Source organism: Dioscorea cayenensis, chromosome 4, assembly GCF_009730915.1.
Source record: "Dioscorea cayenensis subsp. rotundata cultivar TDr96_F1 chromosome 4, TDr96_F1_v2_PseudoChromosome.rev07_lg8_w22 25.fasta, whole genome shotgun sequence".
Lineage (NCBI taxonomy): Eukaryota > Viridiplantae > Streptophyta > Magnoliopsida > Dioscoreales > Dioscoreaceae > Dioscorea > Dioscorea cayenensis.
Window position 1 is genome coordinate 9,485,388 of NC_052474.1, and position 25,444 is coordinate 9,510,831.

A 25,444-nucleotide genomic window follows, 5' to 3' on the forward strand; every position below is an offset into this window, starting at 1 on the left:
CATGATGTCAATCTTTGACAAGTTTATTGAAGATTTTATGGAAGTGTTCATGGATGACTTCTCAGTTTTTGGGGACTCATTTGATGTGTGCTTGGAAAATTTGAAAAAGTTCTTTTGAGGTGTGAAGAGAAAATTTTAGTTCTAAACTGGGAGAAGTGTCATTTCATGGTAATTGAAGGGATTGTGCTGGGCCACAAAATTTCCGGTAATGGGATTGAAATTGGCAAGGCTAAGCTAGACACAATTGAGAAACTTCCTCCACCCACTTCTACAAAAGATGTTCGAAGTTTCCTAGTGCATGTCGGTTTCCATAGAAGATTTATTTAAGACTTCTCAAAAATTTCTAAGCCCATGATGAGGTTACTAGAAAAGGACACATCCTTTGAATTCGATCAGGATTGTCTCATGGCTTTCCAGACATTAAAGTGAAAGTTAGTCCAAGCATCGATTGTGAAAGCCTGATAAGTGCTTGTGTATAAGTAATATGAAGTATACTTTTCTTATATTAATCATTGCTTTTATCAGATTTTATAGCTTATTCATGTGTATTTGTATTCTTTTGTGAATTTAGGGTTGTGGAGACAAGTTTGGAAGAAAAAAAGCAAAAGTAGTTCGTGGACTCGATTGTTGATGAAATTCTTGTATCGAACAAGGGTCAAGGCATAAGTTGTGATCATAGATATGTGGGAGTGTACCAACCTCCAAAATGGTCAAGTGAATATACAAATTGGAGGAGCACAAAGGCAGTCACACTCATGTGTTCTAACTTGTGTAACATTTTCAAGAGCTTCATCAATGTGGTTTAATGGAAGATGCGACATGATCTACCATATGGATATGTGCCCAACATGTGGCCTTGATGAATAAAGTGAATTCAGCAGTGTTTTGGCAAAGTAATGTAGAAAATACTGTAGCAAAATCAATGTAGCAATTACTGTTCACAATGCGCAGAAAAATGTAACCTGGAAATCCACACGACTGTGTGGATGCTCGATTTCAGCCCTATAAATACCGCTTTGAGAGTTTTATTTGGGGGATCTTCTTCTTATCTTTTGCCTATCTTTTGGGGTGAGTATGGCTAGGGTTTGTAGAGGCTTTCACTGGGTTTTAGGAAAAGTGGTTCTACAGCGTTTGACATCAAGTTCCTTTGGAGGAGAACTATTGGGGGAGCTTTCGTCGGCATTGATTCGGTGATGTGAGCCCTAGGTTTGACAAGGAAAGCCTTTGGAAAAGATGAGGTGACTCCTTAAGACTATCGATACGGACAACAAGGGGATTTGTTTATGGATTGCTTGCACTTACTTTCGAGTTCAATTTTGATTTTGTATTGCTCCATAGAGAGCTAAACCACTAGTGGGTGCTTGGACTTGTAAACCATAGGATGATTTTATTTCAGTGACTCTTATTATGTTTCCTTTAATTGATGTTCTAATTGAGTTTCAATCTTGTGTGCTTCTTGATTTGATTTTCCCTTAGGGTGACACTAGGATTGAGAATCTATCTAGGTAACCCTATAAAGGGGTGACAACTTCATTGGGGTTAGACTTAGCGAGATTGAAGAGGGCTGAGAGGATGAGTCGAGAGATAGCGGAATATCCCCTTTCCCTTCTAACTTGATTTATCCTACCTCCACATTCCAAAAATTCTTTGCGGTCATGATAGAGTGAAGTGCTAAGAGAAAAACTCCACTGGGGCTTAGTTGTGCAAGCGATAGAATGAAGTGTTGAAGTAATCCTCAGTGTTGGGGCTTAATTGTGACTAGGGATCTTTTGCCTGGACCAAAGGGTTAGATCTATATTAGGGAATAGGGTTTATCACTTGGAATCCCTAGATCTTCAAGCAGTCCGACACAGTGTGAGGTGTTGAGAGTATTCCTTTCAGCGGGGCATAGTGTAGAGGGCTAGTCATAGTTGACCTTAGATTTGGGACTATGTGTCTTTGGATTGCCACAACTTATTAAACTTCAATTAGGAGATATAATATTAGTCTTGCACTTGAAATAATGGTCCTTTGGTGAGCATTGTCCGAGTACCCCATTCTACCATCGATTACTTCTTTTTCTTACTCTTGCTTGTTCTCTTTTCTCTTCACTTTTATTGGCACTAATATTTTGAATCAACATCATAACTTGGTTTTCACTATAGTTAAATAACAACACTTGTGTTTCGAGCAACTATTCCCTATGGATTCGACTACACTCTCACCGGGGTATTTTATTACTTCGATGACTCGTACACTTACAATACACACACGCAAGGGGTCTATCAAAGGCCCCACATGTGATCTCCCTTTTGAACTCATGTGCGATGCAAGTGATTGGGAAGTTGGAGCAGTGTTGGGACAAAGATATAATAAACAATTCCACCCAATCTATTATGCGAGTAAAACTTTAACTCCGGCTAAAGGGAATTACACCACCATAGAAAAAAACTATTGGCGATCGTCTATGCTTTTGATAAATTCATATCTTACTTGATTTTATCTAAAGTCATCGTGTACATTGATCACGAAGCAATCGGGTCCCCCCAAAAAAATTGATGCAAAGCCATGATTAATAAGGTGGGTCCTTTTCCTACAAGAGTTCAATCTTGAAATTCAGGACAAGGAGGGATCAAAAAATGTCGTGCTGATCACTTGTCACGTATGGTGCACACTAAAGAAAATAGTAGAAAACCCCAAAGGATTAATGATGCCTTTTCCGGAAGAACATCTTTATTGGGTACAGAAGTGGTTCAACCAAGATAGTGAATGCCCTGGTTTGCCTATCTGGCAAATTATATGGCGGGGCAGGTAATCTCCTTGAATTTCTCTTACCAGCAGCGAAAGAATTTTTTATCTGATGTTAAGCACTACTTTTGGGAGGATCCTTTCTTGTATAAGCTTTGCGCTGATCTGGTGGTGAGACATTGTGTTTCACATGCTGAAGGGTGAAAAATTTTGGAGCATTGTTATTCTAAAACAATTGGTGGTTATTTTAGTGCGAATCATATTGCCAAGAAAGTATTAGAAGCTGGTTTCTTCTGGCCACCACTCTTTGGGGATTCTTGAAGGTTTGTTGAAACTTGTGATCAATGTCAACGAAGTGGGAACCTATCCAAGTTAGATGAAATGAGATAGACTCCTATCCAACAATGTGATGTTTTTGATGTTTGGGGAATTGATTTTATGGGACCTTTTTCAAATTAAAACGGAAACAGATACGTGTTAGTGGCAGTTGATTATGTGTCTAAATGGGTTGAAGCACAAGCTCTTCCCACAAATGATGCAAGGGTGGCAGTTAAATTCTTGAAAAAGTTGTTCTCTCGGTTTGGCACTCCCGAAGCAATCATTAGTAACAGGGGCACTCACGTTTTCAACACTCAGTTTGAAAAAGTAATGAAGAAATATGGGGTAACCCATCGTGTTTCCATTACTTATCACTCTCTAACAAGTGGTCAGGTTGAAGTTACAAACCGTGAACTAAAGAGAATTCATGAAAAGGCAGTTCACCATAACCGGCGTGATTGGTTAGAATGATTGGATGATGCTCTTTGGGCTTACAAAATAGTATATAAAACTTCCACAGGGCATACACCATATCATTTGGTTTATGGAAAAGTGTGTCATCTACCGGTCGAGCTTGAGCATCAAGCATATTGGGCAGTTAAATTGTTGAATCTAGATATGAAGGAAGCACAGAAAAAGCGGAAGTACCAGTTAAATGAATTGGAGAAGTACAGATTGAATGCATATGAGAATACACTCTTATACAAAGAGAAAATGAGAAGGATGCATGATGACCATCTCAGGAAAGAGAAACAATTTCAAATTGGAGAACAAGTTCTCCTCTTCAACTCAAGATTGAAGCTTTTTTCTGGAAAACTCAAATCTTGTTGGTTAAGTCCCTACACGGTCACACAGACATTTCCTCATGGTGCTATCGAAATCTTCCATCCCACTAAAGGAAAGTTTAAGGTCAGCGGTCATCGGTTGAAGCATTATGAAATTAGAGAGGGAGTTCCTCACTCTACAAATTGTGGTGCAGTGTTGCTACATGAACCCCCCGGTTAAACAGGTACGTCAAGCTAGTGACATTAAACAAGGGCTTCTTGGGAGGCAACCCAAGTCATCGTGATTTGTTTTGTCATGTTACCTTGTATTAACCGTTGTTCTTTTTGTTTTTATTTTTGTCATTTTCTTTTGTTGTGATTTGCCTTAACTTGAGTTTTTCAGTGTGTCTTTGCTTTCTTTCATTGAGTTAGATTGATTTTGCTCATTCTCATGTGTTCAAACCCCTAGTTTACGAGTAGGAAAACCTTTGATTTGGGAATTTTTCAAGCAAAGCACAAGTAGAGCACACTCCTGCTTGCCCTGCAGATTTTCACTGTTCTAGTTTTTTTAGCATCCTAGGTCAAGAACAGGGTGAGCACGGGTATGCTAGGAGGGTTAGCATGGTCATCGTGCGCTTTACAAGATTGTGTCTTACCCCTTGAGACTTTGGGGAATTCTCCTGAGATAATCAGGGGAAGGGACACGCCTTGAGCACAATCATGCTTCTCCACGGTTCACATACCCTAATCTTGATGCCTGTGGCACGCACGTGCTCTGTGCATGCTCAGTCGCAATCACCCGCTCGTCTTCCACCCATTTTTTCTCAGAAATCACACTGCTCCGGTCGCGCTACTTCTCTCCGTTCCTGACCTTTCACCTTCCTGCCCAGACCCTTCACCTTTTCCTCTCCATCTTTAAATTCTCGCCAATTCTCCCAGTCTTCCCTAGCTTTAGGTGCTACTACTCTTCCCCCTCTACCTCTAAGCCTCCGAACTCATCAACTCTCTACTTCTTTATCTTTACGGATTCTGCTATTTACCTTCTTGATCCGAGGTTTGTTATGTCCCTTTTTATGGCCGGTTTTTGTTGTTTCACTTTGATTTTCTTTGGGATTCTTGCATGAAGAGTGAGAGCTTCATGAGAACGACTGCCACCTTGAGCACAATCATGTTCCTTGGGCCTGTTTTGACTGAATTCTCTAGAATGCACATTCCTCTTTCTGGGTCGAGCACGGTCAGCGCACTCCTTGCACGACCATGCTCCATCCGTTTTCTCTGCATCCTCGAACTGATTGTATTCATCTTCTTTTATAGATTATGCCAAACTCGAACACACCATCTAGGTCAAGACACTGCCTGAGGCAAGCTATCCACATATAGCAAGTTCATCAAGAACGCTATTCTCAGCTTTCTCAATATGAATTTGGAACCCTACGCACTATTGATTGGGAAGCGTTGTACATGTCTGGGCTATAGGGAGGTGTAGAGCAATTACTGAATGTTGGAGCCTGGCGTCAGGTCCTCACCATCTTTGAGCCAGTGTATCGAGAATTAACTCTTGAGTTTCTTTCTACCTTTAAGAGGCTTCGTGGCAATGATCGCTGGGACCACTCTCATGCTATCTACTTCCAACTTTGGGGGCCAGGATCACCATCTCAGCTACACTGGGTTTTGTGTCCTTGCTTGAAATCTCTGTGTCCTTGCTTGAAATCTAATAAATGAAAGTAAGTTGAGATTTCAAGCAAGGACACACAAAAATGAAAGTAAGTTTGAAGTAAAACAAAAAGGAAACGTGAAAGTTTCAGCTGATTGAAACAGAGACATGAACATTCTGAGCTGGGCATTAATAATTGAGACAATACGAACAAAAAGGGTATCTAATAATTTCAGATTTTCTTTATGTGGTGTGGCCCGTGTATATATATATATATAATGTAGGGGTGCCAAAGGCATCCAATGATACAACCTACAATGTCACATCAATTTTTAGAGGTAATGGAACACGTGGTTCATTACACATCTCAGAGACACGGGGAACCCACTAGCTGGCTATGGATATAGTAGGGTGGGTCTGTAAATTGAATGGTGCGGAATTGGAATATTAATTTTTGGTGTGTGGTTTTTTAAGTTTGTGTGTGGTTATGTAATTATTTACATAAAAAATTAGTAAATTCTAAGCCGTAATACACACATTAGAACTAACACTTTTGTTATTTTTTTTTCTAATAAATTTCAGTTTAGTAGCTCCTTTAGCAGTCAGTCCAAATAAAAAATAAAAAACAAATATGGAGCATTATAAATTGTTGGAGTTGTCCTTCAAATATACGAGGACAAAAATGAGTATAAAGACTGAAAGTGAACGGAAGTAGAATCTTGAACATAAACACCACTTATCTAGAAACTGAAAATATAATAATTGGAAAGGTCCAGCATTCTAGAGGATAGCAGAATCGGGGTCATGAGCATCTCCATTCATGACCATCTTCATTAGCATGTCATTCACAGTGTCAATAGGACCTGGCAAGCACCAATGATTGCAGTCATTTTCAACATTCTTCTTATTATCACCATCAAATGGATGGTAAGTACCGTACGGACCTGGATGCCCATCAGGTCGCAAGAGGAAAAGATGGTAAAAATCAAAAAGCTCGATTCTCACCCCATTCCTTGCTCCAATGGGTGCAGCCTTCTCATACTCCTCAACCTCGACTTCCCTCTTTTTAAGGTCTGCAGGAGCACCACTTATTTCCCCTTCTCTAAATGGCCAAGTCCTATTGCATACTCTTTCATTAGGCAACTCTCCATCTTCATAGTGCATTGGTGACCATGTCCTAACAATAACAAACGGCTTGTGCTCAGATGTAGCAATGAAGTTGAGACTCAATTGAAGTGCCTTTGCATAAGCCTTAGCAGCCCCATATTCTTTGAGTTTCAAATCATGACAGTAATGGCAGCCAATGGCTTTGTTTTTCTCATATATAATGCTTGGCTTGTCAAACCACCTGCTGCCACTAATCACCACATAGTCATACAGGTTATAAAATCTGGTCCAGCTGCTATCCAGGATGTCCAGATGAAGGCGTATCATGATTCTTGAAAAATCCACATCGTTATGGATAGTCTCATATTGTATCAGAAGGGGAGACCAAATCTCATAGATTTTGATGTTGTAAGATGGAAAGTGCCATATTATGTTGAAGGATGGGTCTTGATAGATAACATGAGGTGCTTCTACCTGCGATAAAAAAGTTGATCATAATCCATTGTTTAGTACTATCAAGAAAATTAGAAAAGAGAATATGGAATGGTTTATCATTTAACATTACAAGATCGCTGAGTCTATAGAAGTTTAAAGTATCTAATAAATGCCATGGTTCAGAAATTAGAGTAGTGTGGAATGTGGAAATTGGAATATATTATATATATTACCTGAGAGAGTTGGCAGAGTAAGGAGTGCACATGGTTTTGGTAAATGGAATCGCCAATGAATGCCCATGATTTATTGCCCATTGCATGCATAAATGTCACCGGATCAAAGGGAGGTAGGTCACAGAATCTTGGTTTCCATCTCCAGTAAAGGTAATCTCTATCAGGTCTCCCATTCTTCAGGCAGTTATTATGTTGTGGTATTCGATTGCATGTTTTATTTGTGTATGCAGGTCCTGCGGAATTTGGTACCCACTCTCCAATGGAAAGATCACATACTTTTGCAAGAATAAGCCGAGTTAGAAATTGAAATTTAGAAAAAAGATACATTCCGTATAACCACAGAATTGCACTGTAATAAAAAAAATCAATTAATGAATTTAGAAATAATGAACCTATTGATAAGAAAATATATGAAAATTTATTTCTCAATTAAATGACAGAAAAACAAAGGGAGGTTTTCAACGGGCTTGCTTCTGATTCAAAAATAAATTCGCACCCATTTCTAAAAATTTGTTTTTGATTTGTAGAAGGGCTAGATTTTAGTTTCTAAATTTAAAAAATAATTAATTTCATTTCTAATTTATAAACTGATTACTGTTTTGATTTTAAAATTTGAAAATGGCATTGAATTCTGTTTCTAAAGTCAAATTTCATGAAAAATTGTGTTTTTCTAAAGATAATTACAATATTTTTAATAAAAACTAAATATATAATTTTTTTGACATATAATTGCAAATTAAATTATAAAATATTACTTTCAAAATGTACTCAGAAAATTTAAATGAACTTTCTAGAAAAACTAAATTCAAATTCTCAATTTTTTAAGTTGACACTTTGGAGAGAGATGACACACCAAAAGCTATCGCGTGGCGGTTGGCTCCCACAATTCCTTTTGTTTTCAGGAAGAAAAGACTATGGATTTGCTACATACCTTTATCTAACAGGTGTTCTTGAACACTTGATTCCTTCATCAAAGGCCTGATACTTAATGCATCTTGTTCCTCCGATGACAGGGAGTCTGAAAATGGCAAAAAGATGTGGAAAAATGAATGTAATTCATCATGTCAGAATGAAACAATGCTATGAGAATCAAATATTTTATCATTTTCGGTCTCTGGACCTGCATCTAAGTTGTCGATGAGGAGGTAGAAAACTGCACTGGCCAATAAGAAGACACCAATGAACTTGAGGAATACCAAGCTAAATCTACTCCTCAAACCCTCCTGTGTAAGCAGTGGTTCACGGTCCCCTACGACATCCTCATCTGCCATTGCAATCTATGCACACTCAAAGAAAGCATAAGAGAACAGCCTGATACTGCTTCCCCTCTAACTTGGTTTTCAATGTGTTCCTGTATTGATTTGATTGCACTCCCATATGGTTATTTCGTCAATCATTTTACTTAATGACAAGTGCTTTGTCTAATGCTGCTGATAAAACCTAGTGGCGGTGCTTTCTTCAAGATAAAAGACAAAATGTATTGAAGATTTAGCCTGTAGCAAATTGTAGGAAATGTCCAAACTCAAGAAGAGGCTCCCACATTTATGAGGAGAGGAGCAGATTTTTCGACCTTGCTTCTTCTTGTGATAATGTGCAAAATTTTCAACCACATCTCAACTATCTTCAACTCTCAACCTTTTCTTTCTTTGTTTCTTTTGGGATAATGAGCGCAAGCCATCCCATCCACATTTAATTTTATTATTAAGCTTCAAATATATATGCATTAGGAGGAGCTGAATTCTTTGCTTCTTGCATGAAAAGTCAAATGCCTTAATTAATCTCTCGGCTATATATTACAATGGTGACACTTTCAACTCTGCGTATAGATTTTTTCTTTTTTTATTAGAAATATGAATGTGGATCCCACTTCTTGATTAAGTCCTAGCCGCTACATTTAAACATAAAATTCAAATTTGAAATACTTATGTTTATCTTTCCCCTATTTGTTTAAACTTGTCTTTTTATGTTAGATCATATCAACAAAACCCTATCGGTTTTACCTCATCCGCACCTCGAGACCATGATCGCCGCTAACTTCCTTCTATGTTAGCTTATCTTAAACTTGTTGATAAGTGTACAATGTCATATTATTTTATATCATTTTATACACTCATTAGGCATGTATTAGAAGTATATTATGAAATTCAATGCTAAATATAGTGTATTTTATATTCTCAGGCTTTAGGCAACATTTACAAATGAGAGAGAGTCAATGAAGCATTCTAGACACTAAACGGAGAAGACGGAACTTACTCGGTATCAATTGGATAAGAATAAAGCAAATAGGATGGCTTACAACCAGCATACAACTTAACTTATGACCATAAGCCTATTCTAGAGAACCTTCAGGGCATGTTTATGCCGGTAAGAAAGAGTATAAAGCTAAACCAGAGGACCTTACGGGCAGGACATACACTGGTAAGGAGGCCCGTAAGAATCATCCAAAGGAGTTTATGAGCAAAGTTTACGCCAGTAAGGGCTGTCACAAGGGCAACACAAAGAGGCTTATAGCCCAACGTTTACGACTGTAAGCTGGACTGTAATACAAGATAGAAAATCTTACGGATGGGACTACGGCCATAAGTGTTCCCGTAAGGCTCATGACCTATATATCATCTCCAACTCCTTACAACCATGGGCTTACGCTCGTATGTAGCCCGTAAGTGGCACAATATAAATAAATCTTATGAGGATTTTTAGGGCAATCTTTAATTCTTTTCTTAGAGGCAAGGCTAGGAATCAAAAGAAGCGAATCTCCAAGGCTTTAGAGTCAACTTTTAAAGGAGATTTGAATCCATCATCAAAAGGAGGAAGATCGTAGCCGTCAAGCTCACTTTGGCGGCGTTTGTGAAAGGTTATTGGGAGTTTTCTGATGATCAACCTTCGATATGATTGAGATGGGGTTTTCATGTTTATGTACATTCTCTTCGTGTCTTATGATTTGAATGCTTGCCATCCTTTAATGGAGGGCTAATTTTGTAGATGTTTGGGCATAGTTGAACTCTAGGGTTTTATCTTTTTTGACATTGGTTGTAGATCTTTGGGATTTATTTGTTTTTTAATTGCAATCTATGTTATTTGAATCTAATTGCTTGTTTGTATTGCTTAATTGCTATCATGGCAAAAACCCTAGTTATCATACTCAATGTGTTTTGTGATGAGTAGAAATACCCACCTAGCATAAACATACAACTATTAGAGGAAATCATAAGTAAGCCTAGCAATCGGGTACTTTGGAGAATTCTTCTCCCTCAATCCTCTCTAGTGAGTTAATGAATATATATTTCTGCACTTTTTGCAATTATGTAGAATAGATTTTAGGAGAAATCACATCTCTATTATGTATTCAAATTAGGGGTAATCTCTTTGCAAGAAGGATTACCTAATTAAGAAATTTTTGTTAAACTCGCATTGAGATCTCATAGAGCATAATGCGATTGTATGGTGACTGATATCAACACTCTACCGATTTAGTTACTTCTCACCCTTGAAATAGGGGTTTAGTTTAATTTAGAATATTTCTCAATTCAAATAGGATTGTATGTTTAGACAACTTTTGTCCTACACTTAACAAAACCATAGAAGGATGCTATGCCTGGACATCGTTTTTTCTCCTGATTTCTTTACTCCTTGTTTCATATTTCTTGTTTTTGTTTTCTAGTTCTTTTGTTCACACACATCACTACTTTTGGTTAGGCTAACTTTCGATTTAGGGTAAGTACTAGTAATCTCTTTCTTGCTTATGGACCAACATCCCGCTCTTTAGCACTTTATTACACGAATGGCACATACACTTGAGTCCTTATCGCTTGTAGGCAATCAAGGACGAAACCTTCATCTTGACTCTTCTCATTACAACCTTTGCAAAGTTGGGTGGTGAGATCAAGAGATTCCCATCTCGTGTTACGTTTATGCAGAGTTTTTAGGTAAGTTCTATTTCATGTAATTTTGTATCTCTGAATGATGCCATTTTGATCTTTTGTGGGCCATGCTATAGCTTTGAATCATGTTCTTTTTCTAGTTCATTTTGTTAGTATGCTTATTTATGTTTAATTTGAATCTTGATATTATAACTCGCAACCTCTTATCTCTGTCTATTCCATCAAAACTATGATTATGGTGGTTGTAAAATTGCCTTATAGAGAGAGGAATTATTTGTTGATTCCATTTGATAGGTTTCAGACTTTGTTTTTGGTAATAACAAAAACCCCTCTACACTTTTAGGGGTTATAGAGGCAAAATTTGGAGGAAGGTAAAATAAAAATTTGTAGAGTTTGACGTTGGATAAGCACCTGTAGAATTTTAGATTTTATACACTCTGTAGTTTATGAGATATAATTCTATTAATAAATTATCTCGGATGGGATGTTTGTACAGAACATGAAGATTGATGGGTATGTTTGATGGTCATGGAGATTGAATCGGGCAATATGAAAAATAGAAAAGTTGTTTCTTATTAAGATATTTAATTGTCAGTAAAATATCATTACTTTTAGAAGTTGCAGATTGAGAGATTTATATGTTTGAAAGGGATACGTCTGAATTACAAGTCTATAGTAATAGCTGTAGATTCAAATAAATGTTATAAATTGACTAGCACTCTAAACAATGTGAATTTTGGATATGTTATAGTCTTAGATGTTTTGCTCTTTTAGAATCTTGAATTTTATGATTTGGAAAAAGTTTATGTAAAGTTATGAGTGATTTAATCCTCAATGGTCATGATGGAATTATTCATAAGACCTTTAGAGTGGGTAATTGTTATTGTACCCTTCACAAGAATCAATATTTGGGGAGTGTGCAATAATACCTTTAACTTTTTGCATTTGCATCCTTCTGAAAATCTCATTTTATAATACCATTGCTTATTAGCCCCTTAACCTTTGTAGCATTATCTGTCTCTTCAAATCCTTTTCTTTTTACATACGTTTTCAAGAATATTGTAAAGTAGATATTATTACTGAAATTAATAGGGATTTTCTTCCCAAATATAGGACATGCCAAAAGCCTTGATTTGGATTAAGGATTGGAGGTTCTCACATTAATCAGGTAAGTAACACAATATATAAATATGTGTGTGTGTATATATATATAATTTCTTATTGTCAACAATTTTGAATTTATTTAGATTCTTTAAAAGTTTGCTTATATAATATTAAAATGTTTGTTGGGCTTTGATTCGGTTTCTGTTATTATATACTTTATTAAAATTTTGAATTACTTTTCTTTCATTGAAACTTTAATTCCCACATTTTGGTCATATTTGTTAATCTTTGAACTATTATTTATGTAAATTATTTTGAATATAACTGAATTATTTTTTTTTACAATAAAGAAATGGGATCATGCGTTTGTTTGTATATTTTCTAGATGAATTATTCTGCAAATCCTGACCAGTCTGAAAATCTATCTGATATTATGATATTCTGTTTAGTTTTCAAATAACAAAGTTATTTTAACATAAATACGTTTAGTCTCCAATTAATTAGGCCTAGTGTGGGTTAAACAATGACCATGTTGATTATATGTTATTTATTTTCCATAAAAATCTATAAATCATATTCATTATAAAACCTCAATAAGGATCACAATAGCAATGATTAATGAGGCACTCTAATAAAACAAACTATATGGTCCTAATTATAACAAAATCACAAAAGGAAAGCAATAGATGTCATGCTCCAAATCCGGTGCGGTGAGCTTGGAATGTAGACAAATGGCTACATAGCAACAAGCAAGCCCTCACAACCTAAATAGAGCAGAAAACACAATATATATAGAACATACTGATAGAAAAACCATAAAGTCTTGCTAGCTAGGAGTTTAAGATTTGGATATAAAGTGAGGGTTTAGTACATGAAGAATTACAACAATAAGTGCTAAAGATATCCACAACCAAAAAGGAACATGTGCTACTCGATGACCTAGCTAGGCTACCCCTTACAAAACTTTACTCTTAACTTATAAGAGGTAACACCAACTTGAGGAGCTACAGAAGGCCCAATAAGTAATCTACTAAAAACAAAATACTAATCAACAAAGTTGAGAGATTTAAAACAACATCACTTTGCAAAAGCTTGTTCTAGGGTACATATATGTGCAATGAATATAGCATAATTGAATATTAAGTTAAAAACATCAAAAATCAAATTCTGGCATCCATAAACATTTAGTAAAATACATAATTAAAGCAAATTAGTTTTCTAACATTTAGGTGTCTCCAATTTACTATGGTTATTAATTTTATCTCGGTAGCACCCAAGTTAGAAATATCAGAACCCATTCATTTTAACTTGGTGGCCAGAGTCAGAAATAGCATAATTTATTTATTTTACCTCGGTAGACAAATTTAGAAATTTAGGGCATTATTATTTCGTCAACATCGCCACTACAAGAAATTATACTTTTTGTAATAACAAATGTTACTAAAAGCAATAATATTGTCACTATTATTAATAGTGCTCAATTTTGAAGTCGCCGACCATTTAAAAAAAATGGCCACAATTACACAAAAAAAATTGTGGCCAAATTATTGTTACTAAAAACTTCAATATTCATAATAAAACTATGTGGTCACAAATATTCAAAATTTTGTCGCTAAATTGTTGTCACTAAAAACATTATTATTCATCATAAAACTATAGTGACAAAAAATTTACTATTTGTGATAATTTTGTTAGCACAAAGAATACAAAATAGAGACGAATAAAGTTGTCACAATAGTTCATTTTATTGTGCCACCATTGTAACAAAAGTTTTTTTGTCAAAAGTAAAATTTTTATTGGTGACCAATATTTCGTCACTAATGTTGTTTAGAGATAGTGTTATGTTACACTAATTTTGTCAATAAGTGTTGCCATGAATAAACTTATTTGTGATAAATATAAAGTTATTTCATTTTGGAGATGAAGTTTTCTCTATGCATTTGAATCTTCCTTTTTGCTTTTCGGCCTTAACTTCCATTAGAATTTATTATTATTTTTAGACTTAAATGTTATTCCCTCTTCTTGATACTTATTTTGCATATTTAGAAAAAAAATTAGGAATTTAATAAAATAATTTTAAAATTGTCAAAAAATTCTAATTTGATAACAATTTTCATGCCATAATTTTCTCTCAATTGTAAAGAAACAAATTTCATGTTGCACTTAACTTTTGTTATTTTAAATAGATAAACATTCATATAAAAAAAAGAAGGAAAACAACACAATCAAAATCTAAACAACATAATCCTACTATGAAAGGTTCAAAGTGCCAAAAAAGAAAACACTAACAAACAACCATTATTGCACCATCCAATGAACTTAACTTTGCAGTTGAAAAAGATAAAGTAAAACAACACAATCAATGATATATACATCTCTATAGCTTGAGCTAGTTGAGCCAGTTTGTTTTTCCAAATCAAATAAAGCCAAACCGTTGCCACCGATATATATCTTTTTAAATTTTATTTTTTTTTAAATTACATTTTCCAAATTTTGTTTTGTGAGATTCAGTAAATATATATTGTTTTAAGTTTAATTCTTTTAAAATTTTTCTCTAATACTATAAATCCTAGGTAGGATCTAAATTAAAGACCTATTTTCTAAGCCTTATAATATATATTTTAAGTATTGGGTAAATTATAATTTTAAAAAAACTTTACATTTTATCTGTAATTACTTAAAAAACCTAATATATTTTTTTAAAAAAATCTATACATAAAACTTGAGATTGGGTAGGCAAAATAGACTTTTTAATATTTTATTAAGAATATAATTTTTTTTTCAGCCACATATACTAATTTATAAAAGACTATAAATGTTCATTCATATTTTTATGATGACATTCACTAGATGCTACATGTTTAATGTATCCAAAAATTATTGACACAAAAGGTAATATCCATAATTGCGATAGCTAGTAAATGGTCACAATTAAAATTGTAATAGTGAAAAAATAATTAGATATCACAAATAATCCAAATTTTAGTGAAAATTAAATTTTTTTTATAAAAAAAAACCCAATAACATGGTTGAAAATTTTATTTTTTGTGACAATATTAGTATACACTAAATGGTTGAATTTTTTGTGACAAAATTATCTTAATAAAAAATAGATGTTGAGCGTTAGAAAACACTTTCACTACAACAATTGGAGAATTATAGTGACGACAATATGCCTTGTCACAATTGCACATCATTCTCATCATGAAATTTTTGACACCAAATCTTATATGCTTTTAGTGACGAACTGGTGTGACACCTGCAAGTGCATGGGTGATAAGTGCTTGTGTATAAATATTACTAAGTATACCTTTCTTAGTTTTTGTTTTAATATTCTGAGTTTTTTTTTTTTAGAATTGTTGTAATCCCAATATTTTTAGTGGTTGCTTACTGGGCTTTTAAGCTCATAAATGTGTTTTCATCATTTTTCAGATCAAGCGTAGGGTCTGTTGGTGAATAGCTTAGCGGTGGTGTTGAGTGAAGCATATCTAGCTTTCTTTCAAGTTAATATTGTTTTGTCTTCTAGTAGACCTAAACACTAGCATTGTTTTTTTTCTATTGTTTTAGTGAACCTTGTTAATTTCATTTTGTTTGGTGTCCAAATGTTGTAGTTTTGCTTTAAATTGGTACTTTTATTAGATGTATCTGCTATTTTGAGATAGGTTCTGAGGCCTTGCATGCTTACTTGGTCTTAGTCTTGTGGGTATGCAATCATTTGTCAGTGTGCTGGGCTCGGCAAGCTGGGTTCTGGGCGTGACTATAATGCTCATGATGCTTAGCTATTGCAATTGTTGTAATTCAAAATGTACCTCACATAGTTGAGAAAATTTCATAGATGATACTATTTATGCATCAACTCCATCAAATCATGTTGAAACACTATCTATTGAAGGAAAAGATGTTATAAACCATATTGCAACACCACTAACTGAAGGAGAAAATATTACAACTCATGCTACAAATTCACTTGCAACATAATTTGGAAGTGCATATCCTCTCTAGATTATCAAGCAGGCTTCAGAGTTGCCGCAAGGTAGAAGGACCACTCAATCAACGAGTGGTTTCCAATTCAAGCCAGTCAGTGAGAACAAAGAGTCCAGGAAGAAAGGCAAATGGCATAGGAGAAAGCAGTGAGCACAATCCTCTACTTCTAGGTCTCATGAAAATTATCCAATGGGAAACAAGGTGTGCACAAATAGCTCTCCACAAATGATTTAAGTTGGCTTCTAATCGGCTTAAATAAAAGAAAGAGTAAGTAGATTTCCTGATTTAGAATCATGTATTACACCATACACTCATAACTCTAATTCTTATGTTACTTCACATAGATCTTGTTGGCTCCATGCATGTGCAAAACATCTGTTCCATTAGGAAAGGGGAGAATAGCATTTTTTTTTTATCCATAGTTTGTTGGTGGAATCTACAGCTTTGGCATGTATTATGCCACAAAAGGGGAAGACAAATTTGTGGATATGCAATTTTACTTAGCTGTTTTGGAGATAGACTATTTTATTCTTTATAAAGAAAATAATCAAATTAATAATAGCTTGTTTAGTGTAGTTTACTAATAAATAAATTAATGCTATAAACAAATTAAATTCTAATAGCTTGTTTTGTGTAGTTTACTAACAAAGGAAACAATCAAAGAGCTTGTTTTGATTATCTAGATAAGGAGAGATAGATTGTTAGAGCTGGTTAATAACCATAACTAATATTTATTAAAGAATAAAATAGTTTATCATTATATCAACGATCAATTAATGAATCAAAATTGAAAATATACCTTGGGTAGAATATGCATTATTACTAAATTTCCTTAATTTTTTCCTTGTTTTGTCTTATTTAAATTTCAATTTCATCCCCCCTTCCCTCATTTGTTAATTTTATAAATAAATAAGCTTTAGAAATCCCTGCTGGTTTGACCCTTTTTACTATTATACATAATTTATTTATGTTAATTGAACAGGATTAATTTTGTTGGACTTGATACTCACCACTATTGACTCTTGAGCTCCTCCAAAAATGAACATTGAAACATTCGTAAAAGTTGGTCAAAAATTGCAACTAGGCCTTTTATAGTTGGAGAAACCAAGGTTAAATAAAAGCTGAACACAGCAGTATTTTGACCGTGTACTTGGACTCCAAACAACCCAAAGAAAATTCTTTACAAAATATCACAAGACATTATTTTATTATGATTTACACAGCCTCATTACTGCTGTGTTATTTATTATGTAACTCTATGAAAACTGTATAGTAACTTTTCTACATCTCACTAATGTTTATTACAGAAACTCGTGACATTAAAGATATTAGATGATGTCAATTATTGGATAGACCAATAGTATGACACCAAAATATAAAGAAAGGTCATGTGTTCAAATTTCTCCCCGATAGTACTGTTCACCGTACTGTTTATATATTGTTCACCAAATATTTTTATATTATTCTCATACTATACATACACTGTACATCTGGGCTCCAGTACAATTCGGTACTGTTTATATTCATATAAAAAAGAACACTTGTCGTCTATTATTAAAAAAAAAAAGATATTAAATAATTTTATTTTTATCTATAATGTCTCAATTATTCATTGCCAACTCAAAATGTACATCTATGAATTTGACTCAGCGCAAAATTCCACTTTCCATTTTGTTTTCATTTCAAAGTCAATTTCATGTTGATCACCGCTTGCTCGAAATCTCTACGGTATAAATTAGAATCACAGAACATACAAAATTAATTCATTTCGATAGAAATTTCAAGAAAGTGAAGTGTCTCGTGAAGAGAAGAACTTGTTGGATACTAGAAAAACATTATTGTGTTATTTATATATTTGGATATTATTTTACATATTTATATATAAGAATATTTTTTGTACTTATGTTTGGGATAATTCTTGGTTTATCTATTTTTGAAAAATCAACAAATATTATATATAATTGTATCTAGGCATCACCTATCTGCTAGGTTTTGTATAATATATATTGTTTATTTTGTTTTTAAATATGCAAATATTCCTTACCTTTTACCAAATATGGTAGTGGATAGTTAAATTTGTTAAATGCCGTATTTTTATGAGTTGATAAAATATTAGGGTTCAAAATAATTAAATTGATATAATTAACAGATTAATATATATATATATATATGAGAACCCATCATTTAGGGATGTCCATAGTAGCCATCGGATGATGATCCAACGGCTTAGATTTAAAAACATCCCTAGATTTAAAATTTAGGGACGTCCCTAAATGATGTTTTCCTTTTATATATATATATATATAGTGTTTGGATTGTGAGTCAAGCCATGAAAGTAAAGTAAAAAAAAAAAAACAAGTTAAAAAAGTCAAAGTAGACAGTTTTCTTGTTCAAACTTGTCTGCCCATATATAATTGCAATGTTTTCTACCACAGTGTTGCCCACGTATACTCAATTAATATTGTGCTGGCTTCCTACACCTCATGGATATTTAAATTTAACCATTATTAAACAATCTTTTTGTGTGTTTAAGTCATCATGATTGAGCCACTTTGAGTTGAGATGTAGCTAGGTTGGATATGTTACAATATCATGTGATATGGTTCCTTTTTAAACCATCTCTACAATTAAAAGTCAAGGATTCAAAGCAAATTGTGTTTAATTAAAAATAAAAAATAAAAAGAAACACTGTACTAAGTTATTTTTAACAACCACTACTTGGTATAGTAGAATATTATGAGAATGATGAATCGATAAATTTAAGGTCGAATCCCTAGGCCGACAATACTATTATAGTACTGTCAAAACACTGTAGAGTATTGTATAAATATTGTAGCAGTACTATTTATTTACTAATATCACTAGGGGGTTCCTAAGCCACCGTAGCTGGTGTATTACTGTACCTTTCTGTCTTTTAACACCCCATTGTAGAACAATGCTTGTCTCATTTGTAAAAAAAAAAAATTTATTCTTTTAATTTGTTTATTATTTTTTATAATTATATTATTTAGTGGCCATTTTCTTAAAATATTTAGATAGTGAAGATTTCTCCTATTGTAGGCCAAATACCCTAAATAGTCCATGTTTTTTACAAATGTGCCCATTTAGTCCCTTTATTTTAATTTGGACTTTGTCAATCCTTTTATTTTTTAATTTAGGCAAATTTTTTATCTTGGTGCTAATGTCCATTCAATTTGCCATCCAAAAATGCAGATGTGTCATGATTAAAGTATTAAATATTAATAAAAAATCATTTTTTGTAGAGAATATTATATTTTATCTAAATCGTACTCAGGTCCAAATTGGTCCCAGATCCAATACCTAAAACAAGGGCTAGGGCATTCTTTGACCCTCCTTCCATTCCAATCTTCATCATTGGCCTTTCCCTCCTCATAGTTCCACTCCTTGCAGCCGATTCCAAGTCGCCTCCGATCGAGACACTGGTGCTATATTGCCTACTGGCGAGACACCTTTATAACATGGCATATAGCAAAACAGAGATCACAACCCAACTAGCAAACACTAGTGGCAAGCCAAGCCATGAACACTACCCACCATTGGCAAGTAGGGGTGGACATGGGCCGGGTGACCTATGAAAGTTTGGCCCGAACCCACTTAAAAATATGAGGCTCGGGTTTAGAAAGTTGGCCCTAGCGGGTTGGGCTCAAATGTTTTAGCTCGATTGAATTTCAGTGGGTTTGGGTCGGATGAATTTTGACCCGAGGCCCGACCCGACACTCGAATAAATAAATAATATATATATATATATATATATCATATATTATTTATAATATATATAATTATATATATAATATTTGTTGATAATATTACTACTTATTTATATAGAATTTATTTGAACCATTTATAATACTTGTATTGTATTTTTAAATGTTTGAAAAAAATTTTTAGGGGTTGTAGTAGTAGTTTTATTTAGTTATTTCAATTATTTCATAAAAAAATTATTTATTTTTTGGGTCGGGTTGGGCTGGGCCTGGGCCTAATGACAATCAAATGGGTCGGGTTTGGATCAAAATAATTTGGCCCGAACATGGCCCTGACCCAAACCGAATATATGGGTTATATTTTTTTTGAGTCTACTGCAGACCCGGACCCGAGCCTCGACCCATGTCCACCCCTATTGGCAAGTCGTGAACACTACCATCTCTGAGCCGTGAACACTACCAACAAGCCAAGCCGTGAACAGTGCCCACCATTATCAAGTCGCGAACACTACCATCATCGAGCCAAGCCACGAGCACTACTAGCAAGCAAGGCCAAGCATCGCTGAACCGCGAACACTAGCACCAAGCAGGGTCCACCATTGTTGAGCCATGAACATTACGCGGTAGGTTTTAATTTGATTTCCACTATGTCTTGAAAATTTTTGTTTGAATTTGCCCCATTTATTTAGCATTATATGCATGATCTTTAAGTTTGGATTTGATTTGATTCATGTCTTGGTTTCATTAGAGGCTGGCAATAAGAATGACTGAGATTGATTAGATTAAAGTTTTTGCCCTTATGGTATGAATTTGCTTTCAATGATGCCTTGTGAATAGATTAATCTTAAATAATTTTCTGCCTTAACTTGTTTATGCTTATTTTTAAGTATGAATTTAATTTCATTGATGTCTTAGTTTCAATTTAGGCTGGCAATGAGAATGGCCAATTATTAGATTAATGTTTCTGTTATTGTGGTGTTAAATTTGGTTTCAATGATGCCATCTGACTAGATTAATATTAGAGTAATGCTTCTACCATGACCCATTGTCTGCAGCATTGTGTGTATGCTTCTTTTAATTATAAATATGATTTTATATTGATGTTTTGTGTTGGATTTATGCTCTTTTAAGTATGCATCTACCTTGATGTTTTGCGATTTTAATGAAGAAAGGACAGCTGAATATAAATGAGTTTGCACTTAATTTCTTTTCTAGTCTTTAGTTTTAACATCGTTTGCTTATACAATATTGTATAGCTATGTTTATGGAGTACACTATTAAATTGATGTATTACTATATTCAACCAGTAGTTGAATTCAATTTATTTTCTAGACCTTAGTTTATATTTCTTTGTTGTGCAGTATTCTACAACCACTTTTGAGGAGTACACTATTAAATATCATCATGGAGGGTCATTGGTGAGAGGAGGATTTAGATATATCAATGGTAAGGTTGATGAATTTGCTATTGACCCAAACAAATATATTATTGGGATTGATCGGGAGATATCAAGGATTTAGTTTATAACATTGAGAAAGCTGTGGATATGTTTTATAAGGATGATGAGGGAGCATTACAAAAATTATGTGATGATGGAGAGATTTTAAGAGTAGTTAATCAGTTAACTAAATTTGGGACCGTGATATTTTTGTGGAATCTTTAGGTGGTAAACAAGACAAGATTTGCAGAAAGAGTTACTGTCTAATTCTAACAAGGTCAGAAAGTTGGATATCAGACAACAAAATACTATAAAGTTGGATGTGATGCAGGATAATCAGAGTAGTAAAGAGAGTAGCAATGAGGATGATAATGAGAGTGAAAATGATAGTGACTCAAACAAAGATGATGAGGAAGTGCCGGTGGATGTTAGTGAAGGATGACAGCTCCTTCTAAGGGCTATTAAAAACAAATGGGTGACAACTCCTCTAATTGTCAAAAAAATTTGAAGAGCTAATAAGTGCCATGATTTTTATTAGGACTAGGCAATTAAGGGTAATGGTTAAGGCACAATTAGGTATCGTCATCACCAATAAAATCTGCAAAATACCAAGAGATTAGTGCAAACAAAAAAATTGAGGAGTAGGTTAATGAAGATTTCAAGGTGCTAAACAACTATGCTCTTGAGTTGAAGGCAACAAATCTTGGGAGCAATGTTACCGTTATGGCTGAAAGGGCTAACCCAAATGAAGCAACTATGTTCTTAAAGATTTAAATTTGCCTTGATGTTGTTAGAGAAGGGTTTCTAGTTGGTCATAGGAGGATCATTGGCTTAGATTGATGTTTTCTTTAAGGATTACTCAAGGGCCAGCTGCATATGGTTGTAGGAAGATATGGGAGCATTCAAATGTTCCCTATAGCATGGGCAGTGGTACAGAAGAAAATGAGACATGGTCATGGTTTATTGACCACTTGAAGACAAATCTGTGCATGTGAGAAGGCTTGGGATGGTCTCTAGTTAGTGATATGCAAAAGATATGTAAAAACAATGTAGTAAAAATTTATTCTTCAACCCACTGCATTTTAAGTTTCTCAATGTCTTCATTGCAAGGTCTAATCTTACAGTAACTGTCTTCTGACTTTTATCAAGCATAGAATGTGTTAAAGGCATGTCTTTGCAATATGGGGCAAAAAGCATCATGAGAAGGATCTGCAACTTCAATTTATGAACATTGCAAGGTCAACAAGCCACCCTGAGATAATAAAACATTTAGACCAAATGAGTAAAACGAAAGGAGGGAACATGGATGTGCAGGAGTTATTGGAGAACTGGTCTATTTCAAGGTTAGTTTTAGGCTTTTTCCTCTAACATTTTGAAATGTTAAGTAATAGATAACAACATGTTTGAAACTTTCAATGGAATAGTCTTGAAAGTTAGGAATAAGCCTGTGATTTTAATGAGTGAAGATATTAAGACAATATGTGATAATTAAAATTGCAGTGAATATGTATTATTCTAGTAATTGGAGAGGGAATTTTAGACCCAATATTGCTACCAAGATTGAAAAAGGAAAGGCAGAGAAGTGCAAAGTGGAAAGTTGAGTGGAATGGGGGTTCCAAACATGAGGTTTATTAGGATAATATAATGCTTTTTTTAAGGGAGGCTTATGATGTAATCTTATCATAACAAACATGCTCATGTGGAAAGTGTGATAAGATAGGTATCCCTTGACACCATGCAATTGTTGCTATTGCTTTTCAAGGGAATGATCTAGTTAATTATGTGGCTCATCGGTTGAGTAAAGACACAATTCAAAGGCCTAGCGATTATTTATCAATCCAATAAAGGGTAGGGCATTTTGGCCAACAACTTTGGTAAAGAGAATGCCTAGCAGGTTAGCTAAGAAAAGGAAGAGAGAGCCTTTGTAAGCTAAAAGTAAGAGCCAAACAAAGTTGTCCAGAAAAAGCAAGGCCTTCAAAGTGTAGTTGTTGACATATTGAAGGTCACAACAATAGCACACGTCCAACAATATCTAACATATTTGTAAGCTCTCTTATGCTTTTGTGGTTACAAATTCTTCTTCCTTATGTTAATTTCTTGGCCGTTATTTAAACTTATATGTTGATGTAGGTTGCACCTCATAATCCTCAGGTAGAGGCTGCATTAGTAACATGTCTTGCTAGTACTAATTCATTTGGGTAGAGAAGCCACCAAAGAAAAGTTGTTGCTACACAAACACCAAAGGAAAACAACATGGAAAATACAACAAGGCAACAGAAGGAGACATATGTTGCAACTAAAGGGAGAAGAAATCCACCTGCTGTAAGCCATGGTTCATTTAAAATTTTGAGAGTAATAAATGGTTGAAACAATGTCACCATGATGATAAAATAATATTCTTTGCAAGATTTTGATGAAATGTGCTACTTTCAAAGCTTAATAAAATAATATTCTTCTACAAACTATATTCTTATATGATGTAGGGTGCTAACAGTGGAGGACTCATTATTGGAAAGGAATATCCCTCAGTCTTCTTCATTTGTTACTGCTGCAAACCTTGAAATATTTGTTCTCATTTATTTTCATAGTTGTTGACCTCTTGGGCTATTAATATAGGTTATTTGGTGTTTTTGATGACCTGAAAAGAAAAAAACTGCAAGGGTTGCTGTAAAGTGAAAGCAGAATGAGGAAGTAAGCCAACCTACAACTATAGCATTAGAGGTTTCTAGAATTTTCTACATAGCAAACGTACAACGACAACTGCAACAAAGAAGAATGCTTAACATTGTAGCTTCGAAACAACAATTTGGGATCTTTTTTTTATTGCAGTTGGTTATTATATATCTTGTTTTAGATTTCTTATGGTTATAGGCTTTAATTTCATTGTATGTCTTTAGGTCACAATCTCAGGGGCAATTTTGTTCTTTTAATATGTGGAAAGTTAAGAATAGAAGGTTGTTTCTATGGAATTTTGATAATAGTTTGAATGAAAATTAATTTGGATGAAAAATCTCATAGTTTAGATGCAAATATATCAATTTTCCATTCTAAGCACCATAATGCAAAATGCAAAAATGATAGTATCAAACAACAATGTATACAATCTCATTGTTTGGATGAAAATTACAAGTTGATTATACATTTTTCCCTATTACTATGCTTTTTTTGGTATTACATATGCTGCAAATGGTTAAGCTATAACTCCAGGTATGAATTTTCTATTAAGATTGATTACACAATTCAATTGACTAAAATCAGCCTGATAGATCGTAAAAGAAAATGTTGTGTCTTGAAGGGTTAAATTTTTAGTCACAACATTCTCATTCCATGAAAATCACTGAAATATTGCATTATTATTATTATTATTATTATAAATTGCAACTGACACAAATTCCATGATTCAAATCGCAGTTGATACAAACATTCATGATATAAACTACAACTGACGCCTGATAAAAAAAATACAATTGAGTAGTTCAGCTGGGCTCATTGATGGTAGTGTTAGTAGCGTGACGATGGTGGGTGGTGTTCATGGCTCGGCTAGCTGGTAGTGTTTGTGGCTTGGGTAGTGGCTGCCGCTTAGCGTCAAGTAGCTAAAGTGGGTGTTTTGGACATAGGTGGTACTGAAACAAGTGTCTCAGCGAGAGGCGGTGTTGTAGTGGTGTCTCGGCTATAGGCTGTGTTCGATGGGAGGCAACTTGGAATCAGGCGGATAGAAGTAGGGATAGCTTATAGGGCGGGGTAGGAGGCGGGATAGGCCTTTACCACCACCATCCCCACCTGAACCATCTCCATGCCCCGCCCTAGCTCCGCCCGCTCAAAAAGTGGTATTCATATTACCACAACCGCTACCGAGGTTTTTCTTCAAGCCCTGCCCTGGCCCACCATGCCAATTTTTTTTCCTTTTACATTGTATAATTATGAAAGTAAAGGTACAAACAACCAATGAAAAAAACCAAAATCGTCCCGCCCCACCTAGTGCGCCGCTCTCCAATGAAAAAAACCACCCTCATTCAGTGCGGATCGGGTCGAAAAATCATGGATCATGCAACTCTCAGGTTTTGCCATCCCTGGCCG

At 34.5% G+C, this 25,444-nt stretch overlaps 2 protein-coding genes across 2 annotated transcripts; one reads left to right on the forward strand and one right to left on the reverse strand.

Annotated features, from left to right (window-relative positions):
* Positions 1–3,663: 3,663 nt before the first annotated feature.
* Positions 3,664–4,050, forward strand: LOC120258675. The gene has a single exon (XM_039266124.1). It carries the CDS (start codon positions 3,664–3,666, stop codon positions 4,048–4,050), a length of 387 nt encoding a protein of 128 aa, XP_039122058.1.
* A 2,032-nt stretch (positions 4,051–6,082) lies between these two features.
* LOC120257914 (protein trichome birefringence-like 26) lies at positions 6,083–8,710 on the reverse strand. Its single transcript, XM_039265213.1, has 4 exons — positions 8,359–8,710; positions 8,170–8,256; positions 7,239–7,513; positions 6,083–7,044 (listed from the first exon to the last, which is right to left on the reverse strand). The coding sequence occupies exons 1-4, from the start codon at positions 8,507–8,509 to the stop codon at positions 6,244–6,246; spliced, it is 1,314 nt and encodes a 437-aa protein (XP_039121147.1). The 5' UTR covers positions 8,510–8,710; the 3' UTR covers positions 6,083–6,243.
* Between the last annotated feature and the right edge of the window lie 16,734 nt (positions 8,711–25,444).

Excerpts from the sequence above, each read along its gene's own strand:
- LOC120258675 (XM_039266124.1), top strand. The coding sequence starts at position 3,664 with ATGAAGGAAGCACAGAAAAAGCGGAAGTACCAGTTAAATGAATTGGAG.
- LOC120257914 (XM_039265213.1), bottom strand. The coding sequence starts at position 8,509 with ATGGCAGATGAGGATGTCGTAGGGGACCGTGAACCACTGCTTACACAG. Across the intron at positions 7,514-8,169 it reads AGAACACCTGTTAGATAAAG|TATGTGATCTTTCCATTGGA; the intron begins GTATGTAGCAAA and ends TTCTTGCAAAAG. Across the intron at positions 7,045-7,238 it reads TACTCTGCCAACTCTCTCAG|GTAGAAGCACCTCATGTTAT; the intron begins GTAATATATATA and ends TTTTTATCGCAG.